At 36.4% G+C, this 21,229-nt stretch overlaps 1 protein-coding gene across 1 annotated transcript in view; it reads left to right on the forward strand.

The window, feature by feature from the left end:
* The first annotated feature begins 4,934 nt into the window (after positions 1–4,934).
* LOC134794360 (early growth response protein 2-like) overlaps positions 4,935–21,229 on the forward strand; it is a 98,434-nt gene continuing 82,139 nt past the window's right edge. Inside the window, exon 1 of the mRNA XM_063766157.1 lies at positions 4,935–5,669. Coding sequence (XP_063622227.1) covers positions 5,420–5,669 — 250 coding nt within the window. The 5' untranslated portion in view covers positions 4,935–5,419. The remainder of the gene's footprint in view (positions 5,670–21,229) is intronic.

Genomic DNA, 21,229 nt, shown 5'->3' on the forward strand with positions numbered 1-21,229 from the left:
AGTGCTCATACAACTGAAAACCATTAACACCATGGCCTCAAGTTATGTAAAAAATGTACGTTATCAGAGATCAAACGTAAATGGTTCGCTTGTATCGAACACTGACCTGCTCTCGGCGAGCGATAGGAATGGAGGGCCTGTTATATAAACACGCACATTACGCAACACTATTATAATCCAATATTTTTTCCTATATTTCAAATTCAAATTCTGTAAAAAAAATCAATTTTTAAATTCCTGGCTCCTTCGAGCAACACCGGCTTCCGACACGTCGGAACCTGGCTCAGATAACTTAATATTTCATAATCGTTACCTTGTTTATATAGTCAGACCGTGAAAAGTCTGCAGCGGATTTGATAGCCCACGCAGTGCAAGTGTCATTTTAAACGTCAAACTTCTATGAAATTATGACGTATGAATAACACTTACACTGCGTGGGCTATCAAATCCGCTGCAGACTTTTATTGGTGCGACTTTAAATAATCTGCCAAAGATATAGATCCCTTTTCGACGTTTATATCATATATATGAAAAATATGTTATTAATAAGTAAGTACCTACTATTAATTCGCGTTTTAACTAGATTTGTATTATATCAATATATCTTTTTTTTATGAGGATCAAATGGGACCAAAATTGTATCAAAGAACAAAACTGCATCATAAAAGTTAAATGAAAACTTAAATACCTCATTGGAATTGAACACCGCTCATTTACAAGCGAGACGTTTTCAGTCTAAAACTAACTGCCACCAGTACTTTTTTTATGTAATAGTGTTAAAAGGTAAAACCCACGCAGGATATCCGAACGGTGCGCATAATGAATGCACGTACTCTAACGTACTCCCATAGTACCATAACTGTCGCAATTCGGCACCGTGGGTGCCGGATGCGCGTAGGCCTATCAGTCGACACATTTTCACTGTTTCCACCTCGCATTTATTCGCTTTTGCAATCCGTCTTAACGTTATTGATATCCGCCCATACTTTTGCCTAAGTAATTAATATCGCCACGCATTTCTAATAATAAAATACTGCGGATATGTAGTGGGACAAAATAAATTATATCATCGAAATAAATAAGACCCTTCCTAGAAATCGTTTTTTATAGACAGACCTATTGATCCTGTTGATAGACCCTGGTCCTATTGATAGACTAATTAAGGGATTCTGCCTATTTTTTCACGTGAGATGTTTTATTCTTGTAATGGGGTTCTTTTATTTCAAGATATATTTTGAGATTTTATTCAGAACACGTATTAAAATTTCAGTGTCATTTTACATACATTCTGTTTGCTTTACAAAAAATTAGAAATCAATAACTTGAATTATTAGAAGGTCTCGAATGTACGAACATATCCCGCCGAGGGGGTACATTCGTACATACCTATGTACGAATGTATATGTGTAAGGGGAACATTCAGAAGACATTAAAATAATTACCAAATATCGTAACGTTGGGTGCCTAGCGCATAAACCTTTTTCAAGGAAATGTCCCAGCGCCTTATTGACACCTCAGGTGACCGGAGGGCTGGCAGCTACCTCGGCCAGAGGATAAGCCTGGACATCCAAAAGTAACGCTGCCAGCCTTCTGGGCACCATAACGCATGAAGGTGACCTGGGGAGCATTTTTATTTATAAGTTTAGTTTAAGTTTGTTTTAATAATAATAAAGCTTTTTATTTGTCCATGCAAAAAAATAAAAAATAAAGAGAGACAGATAAAGTTTGTTATAGTTTAGTTTAAATTTTATAATGTTTAGTTTTTTTTTTTTTCATTTTGTTCGTTATTAATAAAGATATTTCTCTCAAATATCGTAATGGTGGATGTATTTCTGCTTAAGATTCCCTACCATTTTTGGAAATTTTGGTAACTGGGGTACATTCGTACAGTTTGTTTGTAATAGGTACGATGTGCCCCTGTAGTAGGTGTACGAATCCACCCCACAGGTAAAAAGCATTGTACCGCATCAATCATGTAAAAAAACCTACAAAAATATATATAGGTACCTACATTATTATCCACGTTATCGTAGTTTCTTATCATTGAGCTAGTTCCATAGAATAAATATATAATGTAGGTAAAACTCAAGCTAAAACTATTAGAATTAAAAAATTACTCGCAAATATCAAACGGCAAGTACTTAACATATGATTATGTATATATTATTATCAATTTCTTATGTAAACTGAAGGCGGTGCCCAACTCCTACATACGTGAATGAATACGTGAATACTCTGTGCTTGTGTGACCTTTTCATTGATGAATACAGATATAGATTTAGGTAGGAATATAGTAAATTACATACCTAGGGAGGTAAATTCGTAAATGCTCCAGATCGCAGGTGTTTGTGGCCCGAACCGAAGGTGAACCGCCCGTGGTTTGTATAAAGTTTTACGTCTTGCCTTGGTCAGGAAGTGAGATTTTCTTCCCGTCCCGTGGGAAGAAAATCCCACTTACGGGCCTAGGGTGACGTAAAATAATTTAAATCCATCATCAGTACGCGGAGATACAATTTAGGGGCAATAAGTGCCGCCTACTACTGGGCCCGTGCACCCTGACATTTGGAGCGGATCAACAGGTGGTCGCCATGGCAACGCCGCGACCTTTCCTTGTTCGGAAATATCGCTTATCAGTCACCTTGCCGCCGGTAATGTTTTTTCCCCGGGAAACCCGCACGTCTACCTACATAAGTACTACTAAATTGTATGGGATCAATTGTGTAATAAAATTGTACGGGGTATTAATGTCGTAGGCTGATCGTACGATCAGGCAGATCGTAATGTTCCTGTGTAATGTTTTGACGATAGTCACATCAAACCAATATATAGGTAGGATAGGTTCGTTTAGATTGCTTCAGATGCCCGAAGGGCAAACTGCCCAGAAATAGGAGCCCCGCGTAGCGGGGCTCCGTCGACTCAGGGAACGAGTCAAAGATTTTCACGTTTCACTATATGCCTAGGAATTTCACGATATGCCTGATCTAACGATCGGCCGCCGACATTGATATGATATGTACTTACGGGCCACCTCAAACATAATGTAAGTACGTTAACAGTTTTGTATGATTCACGGTTAGTTTCACTAGACTTATATCGGGTATAATGTACGTTTTTCATCCTATTACAATGGAATAAGGCACAAAACCCGGTGGTGGCCGAGTGGATATGACGTCCGACTTTCAATCCGGAGGTCGCGGGTTCAAATCCTGGCTCGTACCAATGAGTTTTTCGGAACTTATGTACGAAATATCATTTGATATTTACCACTTGCTTTTCGGTGAAGGAAAACATCGTGAGGAAACCTGCATACATCCGCGAAGAAATTCAAAGTGTATGTGAAGTCTCCAATCCGCATTGGGCCAGCGTGGGGACTACAGCCCAAGCCCTCTTGCGAGTGAGAGGAGGCCTGTGCCCAGCAGTGGGACGTATATAGGCTGAATTATTATATATTATTATTATAAGGCACAAAACTGCAAACACATCGTTGACCTTTGTACCCTTGACATTCAGCCATTCGTTATTCGAATAATTTACCTAATTCATCGTTGCTTCTCAAAATTAACGAATTGTTTACTTACTGAAAAGGGTTACATATCAGAATACCGAAAACTGATTTACCTAATGTTGAATCACCTATGCTTGATTCACCTATTTTTAAATTACCTATCGATCATTTTACCTAAACATTGACTGACCTAAGTTTATAATACCTAAGCTCAAATAATCTAATGGACGAAACACCTAATGCACGATATATCTAATGCACGAATCACCTATAGCTGATATACCTAATGGACGATACACCTAAAGCTGATATACCTAATGAACGATGTACCTAAACTTGATTTACCTAATGGACGAAATACCTAAAACTGTTAAACCTATCGCACGAAATACCTAAAGTGGATATACATCCTGAACGAATGACCTAATGTCGATATCCCTAATGCACGGAATACCTAAAGTCTATATGCCTAGCACAAAATTCATTTTACCGACTTAATTAGGTAATTCGTGCAGTAGGTATGTTAACTTTAGGTAATTCGATCATTAGGTATACCGAGTTTAGGTATTTTGTACATTAGGTATATCAACAGGTGTTTCGTGTATTAGGTATATTAGCTTTAGGTAGTTCGAGTATTAGGTGTTTCAACTTTAGGTAAATCGACCATAGGTATTCTGAGCTTAGGTAAACCAATTGTGGGTGAAAGGTGCAATAGGTAATTCGTTCATTAGGTGTTATGAGCTTAAGTTAATTGATCATTAGGTATTTAAAAAAATAGGTGAAACGAGCATAGGTGATTCAACATTAGGTAAATCGATTTTCGGTATTCTGATATGTAACCCTGAGAAGTAATCCTATGTTTAGTCTAACGGAGAATTAAAATAGATGCTTAAAAGTTGTGTCACATTGTAATGCTCAGCATTGTTACTAAGTAGATACTTTTATATCAATGGGACGTCTAATTAGGATGATTCAAATATTTTATTTTTATATTCCTTTGTGCTTTATATATCTTATGAAGTAATAGAGAATCGTTACGTAGCTATGACCAGGTGAGTATTTTTAGATGATTTATCCGTTCGCTCTACGTAATGCTGAAAATATTTAGACCAGAGAGGTCGACGTCACGGGCTCGTCTAATTACGGCGTGACCAAAAACAACCGCGCGCCGGCCGCCTAGCGCGCGAATGCGGACTGTGATTCATTCTAGGGAAAAAAGTTTATTTAATCTGTACTAGCAAACTTTGTACGCAACTTTTTCAGTAGTGAAGTTGCCTCGTTGTTGTAGTATGAAGTAGTCGCGTCAGCTACGGGCAGCATGGCGCTACGTCACACGCGCACGATCAGCCGACGCGGCGAGCCTCCGCGCCCACGTGCTGGCACCCACGCGCCTCCGCCGGTGCTCAACCATCACTACACTTGTGCGCCGCGCGCTTTTCGCGCGCCTCCCTTCATCGTCGCGACGCCGCGCCATTTCTGCGCACGTGGGCGACGACGGCTGAGCGAGGGCGCCTGGCCCGCTCGCCATTAACGCAGCCGTCGTGAATGAACGCCGACCTCGACCGGGTGGCTGTCCATTGAACAGTACTCGCGGCCGACGACCGGCCGGCGCTCCGGGGGCGGCAGCACGCCCTCGCCGCGATCACGCCTCAGTCGAGGATGTGGCGTTGACGACGACTCTCTCTCACTGCGAAATCTGTGTTCATTTACCAGTAGATTCTGACTAAAGTGATTATCGTGCCGCATATTCGTAGTTTCCTAAATGTTCTGTGATCGCGTCAATTTCGTTAGGACGTAGGTAGAGATAATATATTAGTGAAGTGTCGTGCGAGTTGATGCCGGCAGGTGCCGGTGGTGAGTGAGTGCGCGCGAGTGCATGTTGTGTTGTGAGTCGAGCGGGGATGCGCGCGTGCGATGCTCTCGGTGATCGCGATGCGTCGGCCCGAGGACGAGGAGCTGGGGCGCGGCGACGGCGACGAGTTCGTGGACATCTCGCAAATGCAGCTGCTGGTGGAGGCGGGCCCGAGCGGGCTGCACTACGGCGGGCCCGCGCCGCCGCTGGCGCAGCCGCAGCCCTACGCGCAGCCCCCGCACCCCGCGCCCGTCACCTCCACTACCTCCGTCGATGATCTCTTTGCGCTATACTTCACTCCGGCGCAGCATGGTAAGCTAAACCTTCATGTATTCAAATCTCGCCGCCATGACACCGTCCATGTAAAACCGGTTATAATAAGGTTAGGTTAGACTATATCTCTTGAACTACATGTGCGCAAACGGAACTCGTTTGGCGATAGGAAGCATTTATCACTGTACTAATAATATCGTCGACTTGGACATACTTGACTACAATGGGAGTTTTACATACATTTTGCGGTCACTACTTCTACAGTGGAGCATTTCAAATGATATGGAAGTACCTCCTTCAAATCGACTTTTTTTTTCGGAACGACAAATACAATGACAGATTATTGAAAGTAACAAGTTAAAAAATTATAATTAAAGTTATAGTATTAGAACTTTATAGTAGGTATAAGTAGGTGATGAACTCCTGAGAACTACCCTCTTTCAAGACTGAAATAATAATCTACAAGATCCAAAACTGGCTAAAAAGTCGTGTGTAGCGATTCAAGTTATCAACAGTTTTTACAAAGTTTTCAGAGTTTATTTAGAAGTATATTTAGAAATTTAAAATTTTGCATGTTTGCATAGGTTAAGGCACTCAAGCTGACCTGGTGATGGACTCCAAAAATGCCATAGCGACTCTTTATAAAACACTGTTTCGGCTCGTAAGTATTGTTTTTAAGGTGTCGTGGGTTCAGCTTAGCTAGCAGAGTTTTTGAAAAATCGTAGCGCTTTTTTTATATCACGGTTACACTGTTGCCAAAAAACATGAATAGGCATCTGCTTTTCACTAGTAACTTCATCGATTCGAAATCTGATTAAACAACTTTCGCTCGATAGAAAAAAATCACGAGCATTAGGTCTAAAACGCACCATAAAAAAATTATAACTATAGCTGGTCAAGCAGATCTTGTCAGTAGAAAAAGGCGGCAAATTTGAAAAATGTACCTAGGCGCGAAGGGATATCGTCCCATAGAAAATTTGAATTTCGCGCCTTTTTTGCTTGACCAGCTATATTCCAAATTTTATATTAAAGGAAAAAATGGAAAAATTTACGCTTCCGGCAGGACTTGAACAAGGAAAACAATCAATCAATCAAGAAATCAGAAATCAATCAAGGAATCAGTCAATTGGTTAAGAGCAACACACGGATTGTGGAGGATGCGGGTTCAAGTCCTGCCGAAGCGTAAATTTTTCCATTTTTTCCTTTAATATAAAATTTGGAATATCGCTCGCAGACGTATCTGCTTGTTAAAAAATTGATTTTTGACCAGCTATATTTGCTCAAAAGCGATTAACTTCAAACTTGCTTATCGATTACTTTTTCTTTGTTAAAAATAACTAAAAACAACAATGATATCCGCTATATTATACCTAGACTTCTTTTTATACGAGTTTGGGAACCTTCGGTGAACTGGAGAGTGGTGACCAACCTTCAGACCTTGAAAAATATTGTTTCTACTCGTCGACTGTAATTCTTGAATTAAGATTTCTTATACCAAACTGCAATTGGGTATTTTTAATGTATGGGCTCCCAACTCAACTATAATATTCATTTCGATACAGTTTAGTCAACTATAATGAAATTGACCAATCACCAGCTCGCCGCGATCAAGAGGACGAAACAAAACCATAGCTCAAATTTATTATTCATTTTAGATTGTATAGTAGAAACAATTGCTTCATAAGTCAGAAACACGCATGTGACACCCTTAATATAGCAACATCCATAGACTACGAAAACCACTTAGCGTTGCTTGTTAGTCTCCATAGGCTACGATGGCCAAAATCGAGAAAACCACTGTCTAAAAATTGAATTTAGCGCGGAGCAAGTACCAGGGCCTCATGAGTTACGAGAAGGTGTCGTTGACCAACCCGCCCCGGGGTGAGGCAGCCGGGGCGCGTACCAGTATGAAGGTATTCGCGGCTGCTCGCGTATCTTAGCTGTATACTTTTGGTTTGTTTGTATGATTCTACTAGTTAAAAGTATTATTTTTGTTGACTCGTTGAAAAAGTATTGTATACAATAGTGATATAATCAAGCTTTTCAATCTCGTACCTGACTTAGGCACTGAAAAGCTCTCTATTATATCACGATTGTATAAAATACTAATATTTTAGAGAAATTCTTCTTTTAAATACTCTAAATCTACGCACTCTATGAAAATATATTCTAGCTAGGTCTTAGAGCATTTAGTAACTGGAGATGTCATCGCTGTCATTTTCTTTACGAAACAGTCTGCCGATTTTTGCGAGGGGGGGGACGTCAAATGTATTGCTATTTTTACATGATTTGTACGTAACGTCCAAATAGCCATGTCAGTCCATACAAAAGTTTTCACAATTGTGCAAGTTTTTCGGCAGAGCGGTAAGCTCTCAATGGCCACTCCAGTTATTAAATGCTCTAAGAGCTAGGTACTATACATAAGTCAATCCGAACCCCAGGAAAGGAAATTTGAATTTATGTAGGTACATTATTTAGCCGCGTTATGGATCCTGGCCCGACCACGACATGATAATAAGATTTAATAATTGCACAAAATCAAGTGCCACCATCACATGAATTTGTGCCGCTTAGTTTTCAAGATATCGCGGTACAATAGGGAATATTACGCAAAACTCTGCGTAGAGGGCGTCACTAACTCAATCACATGGCCTACCGTGAAACACGACAATCGAAAGGATGATGTTCCGCTCCCATACAAGTTTGGCCCAACACTCGCTAAACATGGGTGGTATATTGTTAGGCTCCAAACATGAAATGAAAGTCCCGATAGTTATTAGAAATTCACGGACACTTCACAGAACAATATAAAAGCGGAATTTCTCTACGATTTTGAGGTTAGGAATTCTGCCTAGTATCGGGCCATGTTAAATATTATTATGCCTTATTACAAGGAAATAAGGTTCCGTAAATAGTGTAAACATATCGATGATATTGGGCGTTTAAGGGCTGTCAAGGAACAAAAATCGAATGAGTTGGTATTAGGTTAATACATTTTTTTTAATAATATACTTAATACGACTTCCTTAAATGAATAAGACATAGCATGCGAACCGGAATAGACTATAACAACTAGAGCTGTTTTATAGTATAAATTGTTATAGCATCAAATGTAAAACCAATCACATACTAAGTAAACATATTTACTTCAATTCCAGAGAGAGAAGAAATACAGTAACAATCACAGGATTGTTATAATGAATTCGATAAGTAACTCATTCCAAAAAAGAATTTTTCAAAAACCAATGTTTGCCTAAAAGGCACTTAATAATAAACTTAATTTATTTCAAAGAAGTTAGAATTCCTATTTTGTAGGTTTATCATATAGGTAATTTATAAAATAAAGTTAGATATATATTTTTCCCTTTATTTTAATGTATTTTTAAGTTTTAACCTATTTTCGTGTTATTCATATTCATACCCTGATATCAAATAAGGTTTTATGAAAAAAAAATAATCAATTTTAAAGAAGTAAAAAACGACTTCATTGGGGAAAACCGGTGAAAGCTAATTGTAAATTGGTGTATTTCTAGATTTCATACAATACTATCAGATAAATATGTAATAATTAATATGAAAACACAATCCATAGGACTCTATTCGTTCCATATTCGTTCGCTATTCACTTTTGACGTAAGTCATTTGGGTATGTTACAATTTAAGTCATTTGGAATAAAAAGTTTTTACTGTATCGCAGTTCTTTTTGCAATTTTGATACTTAGTGCTTAAAACAGTATATCGTTAGTGGTATGAATGTTTTTCTTTGAAGTGAGCGTTATTAGCATCAACAGAAACATCGTAGAAGAGTATTTTGCTGCCATACTTTTTTGTTTGGCTCCGGACGTCCATTTATGAAATGTCATTGATTTTATCTAATGGCGTGGGATGTGTTTATTTGGTTTAATTACTCTTTAACTTATTTTCTTTACTAAGAAGTGTCCGTTGGAATCTAATATATGTATGAGATTGTAAGAAATATGATTAAATTTATCGTATATATAGCATGCTTATCGAATCGTAGGCCAAATTCGGCATGATCCTTTGGTTTCTGCCTCTCTATCACTCTTGCTTATTTGATCGATAGAGAGGCAGATAACGAAATTTCGATTTTCGCGTTTCGCGGTAGACCACCTGTAAACAAACCGACTTGATGGATCAATGTCATAGTAAAAACTAGTCAAAAAACCCTGTTTAATGCGTATTAGTAGATACCTATGTATAAGTTACTCTATGGTTTACTAAACAAATTAGTGCTGCTCTCTGGCGGCAGAACATTGCAGTAATACTCCCTATTGTAGTCGGCAGGGTATACCGGGATGCTGGCCCGACCACACCACCCTAACAAGATTTGGTGAATGCACATATTCATTATGTTTTAGGTCCTATTTATTACGTACACAGATTACGTTGATTTAGACGCTGTCACAGTATAATAAATAGTACTAACGTACAGTATGGACACTCTCTGCCTCCCGTTGAAAGTGCCGCCCACCGTCCGCTCTCGGTTACCTCACAGTTACCGGCTGGCAAGGACGCGACGACGCGGTGCGCAGAGCGGAGGCCACGTAAAATATTCAAATATTAAACAAATATTTACAAAACCTATCAGATCACACTGAAAACAACAAAATATCTATATGACCAAAAAATCATGTTTTCAACTTACGTAATATTTTTGTGGCCTGAATTTCCTTACAAAAATTTTGTTACTTCGTTTAAACTGATTCAAAATAGGAAACTATTGTATAAATCGAGCTTAGATACCCACCTTACAGCATAATACGATTCTTATTTCTTCCTAATACGCGCAATGAGTTTTGAGTCATTGATGTCATCGAACTTGACAACAAAATGGCGGGAACCCTAGCACGTCTTATCTCACTCACACAACACAAGCAAGGTACGCGTTCACCTACATGAGCTTAGACTGTGTGCGTAGGAACGAGTTTGTTTCATACATTTGATCGCCAGTGTCCGAGGTGTGCCGGTGTCGCCGGTGCCAGATTGCCAAGTCATTATATGTATTACTGGCACTGATTAAAATAACCGACTTGGTTTCACATTACATCACATTACATTATATATATATATATATTGTTTGTATTTTTCTATGTATTTATATATGTATGTGATATATATTAAACTATTTGGTTGTACCTATTGGTACATATTTATTTTTATATAATTGTATATGATCGAATGTGTAATCTTCTTATTCCTGTAATTTATTTCGTGCACTACCTGTTTTAAAAGTTTTCTATTCTTTATATCCTGCTACCCCAAGGTTGTCTGGAAGAGATCGCTTACAGCGATAAGACCGCCTGTTGCTACCTTTATTTACACTGTAAATCTGGTTTTGTATTTTTTTTTTCTTTGTGGTGCAATAAAGTGTATTTACTTACTTACTTACTTACATCTCAAAACTTTTTTGTAGTAGAAGTGTTGCGAGACTTGCACCTTTTTACATGTAATGTTTTTGATGGGATCTCGTCTCTTTTTGTAAGCAGTCATTGTTTTCGGGTACTCACACCTATACTATGTATACACATATCATAACTAAACACATCTTCATTCATACTCACATCGTACATCGTAGTGTACCTTTACCTACTATTTGTATTAACTGCAACAGTAACTTTGTAATAGCATATATTTATATGGAATTACAAACTTACTTATACAGTTCTTAGATCTTTAAAACGTGACTGATATTGCAATATTTTTAGGTTTTCTATGGCTTGATACACTGAAAACTACCTATGTTTAAATTTTAAAGCTTGTGGGTATGCTAGAAGTACCTTAGAATTATGATGATCGGTGAGTATGTCAGTGTCGAAATTAAGGAACTTTGACGTAAAATAATTTTTAAACTACAAGTTCAAATTGAATGTTTTTGAGATTATATGCAAAGCATGTTAACCCCTATATGTCACTGTAAATTCAGGGATCTAGCTTTAGCCAGCACAAAATTACAGGACGTCGAAAATGGCCTGAATTGCTTCGAGAAAAGGATGGTACGGCCGTCCCTCTTTGTATTGCTCGACTTGGCGGGGGCACTGCCGTGCCCCCAGATTAAAGGTCCCTTTTTTTAGTTTTTCGTAAATAACTCCTAAACGGTGGCGCATAGCAAAAAATGTTCTATTACATAAGTAATCTGCATAAAATTGTCTACAAGAAAGATTCCGTACAATTTTTCGCTAGGATCTATTGATATTACTTATTATTTGTTATTTATTATTCGAGATTATTATTTATTATTACTTATTATTTATTATTCGAGAGATATTAACGCGGGAAATTTAATTATAATCACTTCTAAGGCCCCTTTTTTTACTTTTTCTTAAATAACTCGTAAACGGTGGCTAATATTAAAATAATCTTGTTAAACGTTAATAATCTACACAAAATGTTCTAAAAAAAAGATTGTGTACACTTTTCGCAGGGATCAATATTTAAAAAGATAATAAAGAGGGAAAGTTAATTGTAATAAATTCTAAGATTCCTTGTTTTTACTTTTTCGTTAATAATTTGAAAAGTATGACTCAAAGCAAAAATAAATCTTGCACATAAATAATAAACATAAAATTTCCTACAAGAAACATGTAGAACACATTTCGCTAGGATCAATATTTAAAAAGACAAAGCAGCGAGTAAGTTCATTATAATCAATTTTAAAGTCTTGATTTAGTTTTTTTTAAATAACTCGTAACCGGTGCCCCATAGCAAAATAGGTTTTATGAATAAATTATCTACATAAAATTTTCTCCAAAAAACATTCTGAACACTTTTCTCTAGGATCAATATTTGAAACGATATTAAAGGAAGAAAGTTAATTACAATCAGTTCACATGTCACTTTTTTAGTTTTTTGTAAATAACTCGTAAACGGTGGCCCGTTGCAAAAGAATATTATACATAAATATTGAACATAAAATTTTCCATAAAAAGACAAAGCAGCGTGAAAATTTATTATAATCAATTTTAAAGTCTTTATTTAGTTTTTTGTAAATAACTCGTAAACGGTGTCCCATTGCAAAATAGGTTTTTAAGAATAAATTATCTACATATAATTTCCTCCAAGAAACATCTTGAACACTTTTCTCTAGGATCAATATTTAAAACGATATTAAAGGAAGAAAGTTAATTACAATCAGTTCACAGGTCACTTTTTTTTAGTTTTTCGTAAATAACTCCTAAACGGTGGCCCGTTGCAAAACAATATTATACATAAATATTGAACATAAAATTGTCCGCAAAAAAGGTTCTGTACACTTTTTCACCACGATCAATATTTAATGAGGTATTAAAGGGGGTAAATTAATAATAATCAATTACTAGGTCCCTATTTTTAGTTTTTCGTAAATGACTCGTAAACGGTGGCCCATAGCAAAATAGGTTCTTAATGTTCTTGTAAATAAATAATCGACATAAAAAAAGCTATTAAAGCGGGAAAGTTAAATAATGTGTAGAGTTGATTATAACTAACTTTCCCCCTTTAATACCTCATTAAATATTGATCCTAGCGAAAAAGTGTAGAGGACCCTTCGGTACACGGCGGGAAGAAGTTGATAACTCGAGATATTTTATTCATAAGAACATTAAGAACCTATTTTGCTATGGGCCACCATTTACGAGTCATTTACGGATAACTAAAAAAAGGGACCTGGAATTGATTATAATAATTAACTTACCCCCTTTAATACCTCATTTAAATATTGATCGTAGCGAAAAAGTGTACAGAACCTTTTTTGCGGACAATTTTATGTTCAATATTTATGTATAATATTGTTTTGCAACGGGCCACCGTTTAGGAGTTATTTACGAAAAACTAAAAAAAGTAACCTGTGAACTGATTGTAATTAACTTTCTTCCTTTAATATCGTTTTAAATATTGATCCTAGAGAAAAGTGTTCAAGATGTTTCTTGGAGGAAATTATATGTAGATAATTTATTCTTAAAAACCTATTTTGCAATGGGACACCGTTTACGAGTTATTTACAAAAAACTAAATAAAGACTTTAAAATTGATTATAAATAATAAATTTTCCCGCTGCTTTGTCTTTTTAAATATTGATCCTAGCGAAAAGTGTTCTGCATGTTTCTTGTAGGAAATTTTATGTTTATTATTTAAGTATAAGATTTTTTTTGCTATGAGTCATACTTTACAAATTATTAACGAAAAAATAAAAACAAGGAACCTTAGAATTTATTATTATTAACTTTCCCTCTTTATTATCTTTTTAAACATTGCTCCTTGCGAAAAAGTGTATACCGGGGGTGGCCTGTAATATGAGCAAAAAATTAAACTGTAGGCTGTACTCCTCATACCGACCAGCATTTGTTCAGCGACTTTTAAAAATAACTTGTGGTTTGATTTTTAATACACTTTAAAGTTTATTCTAAGACGCAATGTATTGCGAATTTTGTTATGTTTAAGGCGTGACAAGCAACGTCAATCACAATGATATAGCGTGGCGATGGCGTCCATTGAAGATAATATTTATTTTGTATGAAAAATAGGAAGTCTAAATACTTCATAATTTTTAAAAGTCGTTGAACAAAAGTGTTACCGTTTGAGGAGTACAATCTATGTTTTAATTATTTGCTCGTGTTACAGGTCACACCCGGTAGAATCTTTTTGTACTAAATTTTGTGTAGGGTCAGTTGTGGTACATTGAAACAATCGGACACAGTGTAACTTTGCGATATCTCGGAAACTAGGTGCTACCAGCTAGTGCCGTCTGTCAAGCAAGGGCAGGCTCAGGGACCCCCAGCACCTCCCCAAAACACGAGCGCGCCTCGGAGTAGGAGCACGTTGCTACGAGCATTATTGTGAATTCGTGCAAGAAAAGTTTTTTTTTTTTCATTTTAGTTTCGCAATTTTTTACCAAGATATAGACTAGAGTTTGGCGTTTTTTAAGTTTTTGTTATGTTCTATGTGTATCAAAGTTTATTTGGAGCTAAATATTTTTAAATTTCTTTCACTTTTTGGTGCAGTTTTTATTAATTGATTCAAAAAACACCCCCTAGTCTCACAATGAAACATTTTTATGTAGTATACAATGAAACATGATGATCACTGAACACCGCTACCAGCACACAATGAAACAAACTCATTCTTTTTTTTTAATAATTAAAGACTATGTGCAAAATTTGCGAAACTAAAATACCATGAAAATTGGTAATAATTTGTCTATCATATGACAAAATATAAGATACTTAACTTTAGGAATGGCTGAGATAGGATGGTTTATATGTTGAATGTTTCATTGATGGCAAGGTTAAGGACACATGTCTCACATTGAAACAGTCGTTTATAAACACTATGTTGCAAGAAAGTGTATGGAATCAAGCATGGAGATGCTCAAAACCCTCCCGTGTCTACCTAGTTGGCAATCATGCTCCGTGGACATAAAAGGCGCCTTTTTCGCAGCATGCCGTACGTGCCGACCAGATTTTCAATTCACAATGAAACTCAGGTGTGTGTACAATGAAACAAGTCTTTCGCTTTTAGATATTTCAGCAATCTTATAATGATTCCATATCTCGGAAACCTTTTAAATAACTAATTTCAGCCTACCACTATTTTCTCCTTTCCTTTCTCATTAATTGAGTGAAAGCATATATGTATTAATGTCATTTATTTATTACACCGTTTCAATGTTTATTAACGATGTTTCATGGTAGACTATAATTATTACATTTGTTTCACTGTAAAAATCAGAGTGTTTCATAGAAAACATGCACAAGTACACAATGAAACAAAACTCATTTTGATGGCAAAGGCTTATAACACAGGAGCTGTTACAGATAAGTAGAAACCAAGAATGCCATATGATAGCCAACGAAATTGTTTATCTTCATACGAAATCTCACACTCATAACTTTAAAAACACCAGAGATAGAAAGGCTTGAACTTTTAGTGTTTCATTGATCAAAAAGTTACCCTAGATTATTAACGTTTAACAACATTTTTTGATATTGGCCACCGTTTACGAGTTATTTACGAAAAACTATAAAAAGGGACCTTAGAAGTGATTATAATTAACTTTCCCGCGTTAATATCTCTTTAAATATTGTTCCTAGCGATAAATTTTACGGAATTTTCTTGTAGGCAATTTTATGCAGATTACTTATCTAGTTGAACATTTTTGGCTATGAGCCACCGTTTAAGAGTTATTTACGAAAATCTAATATCTCACTTCCGGTCAAGAATTCGATCAAGCAACCGGCAAAATCGGATTCAGCGGGGTCTAATTAGGTTAAAAAACCCGGTTGCCAAAAAGTAATATGATTTGCCAGTCGAAATCGAATTTTACAAAAATAAGACCAGTCTATACTTCAAAGTTAACAAATATGAAATATAAATGGGATCTCTTTATATTCAATACTTAAGAGGGGGTAAAGCCAGGAAATTAGAAAGGAACAAAAGACGTGGCGCGGCGCGCGAAACTTGCAACGGAAGATTTGGCGATCGCGCGGATTTCAACATTTTACCTCAATAACTCTGAAAGTATATTTCGGTTTAAAATTTTGCTGGTCAAATCCCTGTGATTTTTTTCATGGCTTTTGGCTTTATGAAAACTACAATTTTTCATCAGCACACTCTTAAGTGAATATTCAATAAAAAAATGCAGCAAATTTAATAAATATTAACACAAAAGGTCGATATTCCATGCAAGATTATAATTTTATGCCTTTTTCTATTGACAATTTGATTTGCCACGAACACCTACATATAAGTAGATACCAAATATCATGTCTGATCTCGAGATATCAACCTTTGTCTTATCTCGATTATAATCGTATTAAGTATGTATATAAAACAAAGAAAATATCGACTAATATTGTGTCAGTATCGGATCCATAATTCTAACAGGTAGTTGCCGTAAAAGCCCCAAACAATAGTTTAGGAACTTTAGGAGAACAACTACGAACCAAAAATACTTTGAATGTAAATACACACTTTCTTTAACTTTTGCGCCTTCATTCAACTAAGGGGCTGTCCATAAATTACGTCATCGATTTTTGACGATTTTTGACCCCCCCCCCCCCCTATAATCATCCAAAAATCATGCTTCAAATGACCCCATTTCCTCCTACTTCATGCTACCGTCATCCGATGTCCAGACCCCCCCCCCTCATTTGAAATGACGTAATTTATGAATAGCCCCTAATATCAACAAGTAGGTAGTTTTAATTTTAGCACTGTTAAACATTTATATTTAAGTTTATGTTGCTAGGTAATTATAAAGTTTATTTTCATTGATTCATTATTATATTCATAGTAGTATTAATAAAATTATTCTTGTAATAACTAATATCATACATAACTAAGAAAACAAAGGTACAGCAAGCTGCAAAATTGTCTGAACATATTTTATTATCAATGAAATAATTCATAAAGTGATGGCTGAGTGTAGTTATTAGTAGGGTGACTGCTAGAGTCAGACCAAGAATAGTCTGCAGCGGATTTGATAGCCCACGCAGTGAAAGTGTTATTTTAAACGTCAAACTTCTATGAAATTATGACGTATAAATGACACTGCAGACCGCTGCAGACTTTTTTTGGTCCGACTCTATATAGTTATTGGCCACTACATAGTAATTGGCCACTCCTTACAAATCAGAAAGAAACAAGCTAAAAGTCTTATTGTTAAAGATTAGTTATTGGCCTATTACTATATAGTGGCCATCCCTATTAAGAGTCAAAAATATCATTTTTGAACCATACGAGCAGAGTAGGTAGTTGAGAGCCTTTGGATAAATTGGACTAAGTATCTATAGTTGGGAGGTTTTGCGGTACCTAAGTAATGACGCACCTTGTAAAGCTTGTAATACAGAACATACAGTTATACAGAAGGCGTTGTTGCTCGAATGTCCTAACAACGTAGGAAGAGATTAAATCATAAACGTTAGAGTGTGTTAGAGAGCGCGGCCGGCGCACTGATAATTAGACCTAATTGGAGTGAACCCGAAAATGATAGCTCAGATTTAAAAAATCCTTTAAATTTAAGATCTAAAGGTGGCCACTGGACGAGCCTTCCAACAGTCCAAATAGCGTGGCTGCAATCCAAAATCGGTCCGTGAATGTCAAAAACGTACAATGTTTAATATTAGAATGCCGTCCATTTGGATGAATCCATTGTAACGGCATCCATTTGGAAGGCTCGTCAGTGGCCTGCTTAAGGGCCACTAGTGGCTAACCCTAGATGGTGCAAGTGAAGTGGCCTTTTTTATATTAAGTTTTAAGCTTTTTGGCAGATAAGACCACACTTGAACATTTATATTATAATAGTTCCTACTTTTATAAAAACATTGAGAAAAAAACGTCATCAAGGAAAAATAATTTTAAGAAAAGAATCGATAGATGTCCTTCTTTTCGAATATTATCATCTTGATCTGAGAGACTGTTATATGCATACAAATTGCATTCGTGTAAGGAATTAATTCAGATCAGCGTTCTGCAAAATGTTATCTGAACTGAACCGGACGGCGCTAATCGGCGTCAGCGCAGCCTTATCAACTTAGACACATTATTATCGCTTTGTTTACAGCTCTAAAGTCCCCCCTCCCCCCCTTATATCAACGGCACAGAATAAGAGGCCAATTCAAACTTACATTGTGATATCAAAATGATATCTAAATGATGTCAGTGCAGTGCGTCTTGGTCGCGCCTATACGGTACGGTAATTTAGGTAAAGTCGGTCTTGACGACCGGTCTGGTCTAGTGGATAGTGACCCTGTCTGCTAAGCCGATGGTCCTGGGTTCGAATCCCAGTAAGGGCATTTATTTGTGTGATGAACACTAATATTTGTTCCTGAGTCATGGTTGTTTTCTATGTATATAAGTATGTATTTATCTATACAAGTATGTATATCGTCGCCTAGTACCCATAGTACAAGCCTTGCTTAGTTTGGGGCTAGGTTTGATCTGTGTAAGATGTCCCCAATATTTATTATTTATTATTTATTTATTAAGTACTATAATAAGAGACAAGTAGGCATTTCAGAGGTAAAATAAACTTTATGTTATACAATCTACATAGGTACTATTCATAAATACTTCATATTAAACGTATGCCAAATCATTTCGAGATTTTAAAGTAAACTAACTAAATAAATGTCCGGACGACAGCGAACCCAAATTAAAACTGATAGTCATTTGGGCCGAATTAAGTAGTTACTTAATCTAGTTAGATTAAATTAGACTAAGGGCCAGTTGCACCAACCATAGTTAACAGACTGATCAACGTCACGCAGCTGACGCAGCAGAGATATATGAAATATATATTCCCATACAATAAATATTTAGCGAACGCTTTAACGGTGACAGATGGTTTGGTGCAACCGACCCTTAAGAATCAGTAAACAAAACGAAAGTTGATCTGTAATAAAGGCCGAGTTAGAAAGGTCATAAATTGACGTTATCTAAGATACAGAGCGCTGAATAAGAATTAGCCGAACTCATTGAGTAATTCAAAAAATATCTGTACTTAATTACTAGGGTAATTCGCCAGTAACTGGCCAGCTGTTAGTAACTGGCCACCCTAAACTAAAAATGAATTCTATTCACCTTCTTCTTCCTCGCGTTTTCCCGGCATTTTGCCACGCCTCATGGGAGCCTGGGGTCCGCTTGACAACTAAACCCAAGAATTGACGTAGACGTAGACTTAGAAGGTGGCTAGTTACTCGTATTGAAGGCTGGCCAGTTATTGAAACCTTATACTATAATGAATTCTGTTTATAGGTGAATAGAATTTATCTTTAGTTTAGGGTGGCCAGTCATTAGCCGGTGGCCAGTTACTGGCGAATTACCTCATCATCATCATTGCCTCTGACTTAATGATACGTTCTTAATAGCACTAAATATTATCGTTATTTCGATGGTTACCAAATTGATTGTATAAACACTGAATTCATTTTAGTATAAGGTGGCTAGTTATTGAATTGAAGGCTGGCCAGTTATTGAATCCTTATACTAAAATGAATTATGTTTAAAGGTGAATAGAATCCATTTTTAGTTTAGGGTGGTGGTTATTGGCCGGTGGCCAGTTACTGGCGAATTACCCTAGTTCCCGAGTTATGGGTGCTTTGTATGTATTTAAGTATTTATACATTATAATGTATCTGTATGTGCCTATACATACATATCGTTGTCTAAGTACCCACAACACAAGCCAAGGAACTTGCCGTGGGACTTAGCTAAGTCAATTTGTGTGGTAATGTCCTATAATATTTATTTTAAAATCATTTATTTACATACAATATATATACAGTGGTACTACTAAACTAATAACTAGCTTAAATCTAAAATAGGCCCTTGAGGCATTGTACCAAGGATGCTGGCGGCATTTCCTCGCTGTATCGCAATGCTGATACGTTGTGCGAGGTAGCCGCCAGCTCTTCGGTCACCAGTTAAGTCAACCAGACGCTTCGCGATTTCTGCGAACAACTTATGCGCGCTGGGACCCCATGGACCTAGAGTTTCAACTCCAAATGGTACAAAATGGTACTCTCTACCGAGGCTCTTATATTGGTTACGTTATATTTATTTAATTATTTTATTTATTGAACCCGTCGAACGTCCACCATACAAATTTCTAATAAGTGATGCAAAGCAATTTGACCTATATTGATCTGTGGTAACACATGTCTGATACTGAGTCGCTACGACCCAAATTGAGTTAGTGTCACACGTGTGATACTAGGGCGCTCCACAGGTTAAGTACGACTAGGTACGGTTGATACAGCTCAAATAGTTACGAATAGAATAGAATAAAATAGATAAAAAAAAAGAATGTTTATTTGCCAGAATACGTTACAATTAGGTCTTAATACAGTTTTAGTTTCAGTGTTCAGTCGACATAAAGTCGAAATCGAATCTTTTAAGTGAGCTTTTCAAGAGGAAAGAGAAGCGGTGCGCAGCCTATAAAGATGATTGTCTGCGATGCTGCGCCCTTGAGCAGATACGGGTACATTGTATTTTTTGCATCAAAAGTAGTTTATTTTGTCATATTCTTTCAAATAACATACAAAAAGTTTGCACTTTTGAATCATTGTGAAAAATAAACCTATACAAGATATTCCTAATTTCATTTATTCTTTCTAACAACAAATTGGTGCATTCTTTTGCAGATGCATATTTAATGCAGATCTTAATTATTTCCTATAACATATACCTAATTCAAAGATTTTATAGGTATTCGTAAACATACCAGAGATTTATCAATTACTAATTTTAGTGTAGGCTGTTTTGTTTCTAACGTGGTTCTTTTTTATTGGTAAACCAGGGGTTGGGTACGTACGGTTGTAAAAGAAATAATTTAATAATAAATTGTTGTCTGCTAACGTGAAACAAATCGTCACATCAAGCGCTGTAGCAATCTGATGAAATGGAGTTAAGTTAAGACTACATATAATGCAGGCCCTATAACTTAAAGTGATATAAAGAACTCTAAACATCGGTGTTTAAATTTAAATAATATGTCCGATTTATTTAAATGAGATAATAAATAAAAAAAAGGTTGTTCGTCAGACATTGTGATGCAATTAAGGTTTAATTTAATTGTCAGGCTGTAACAAATGTAATGTGTCCTA

Source organism: Cydia splendana, chromosome 10 (genome assembly GCF_910591565.1).
Source record: "Cydia splendana chromosome 10, ilCydSple1.2, whole genome shotgun sequence".
Classification (NCBI taxonomy): Eukaryota; Metazoa; Arthropoda; class Insecta; order Lepidoptera; family Tortricidae; genus Cydia; species Cydia splendana.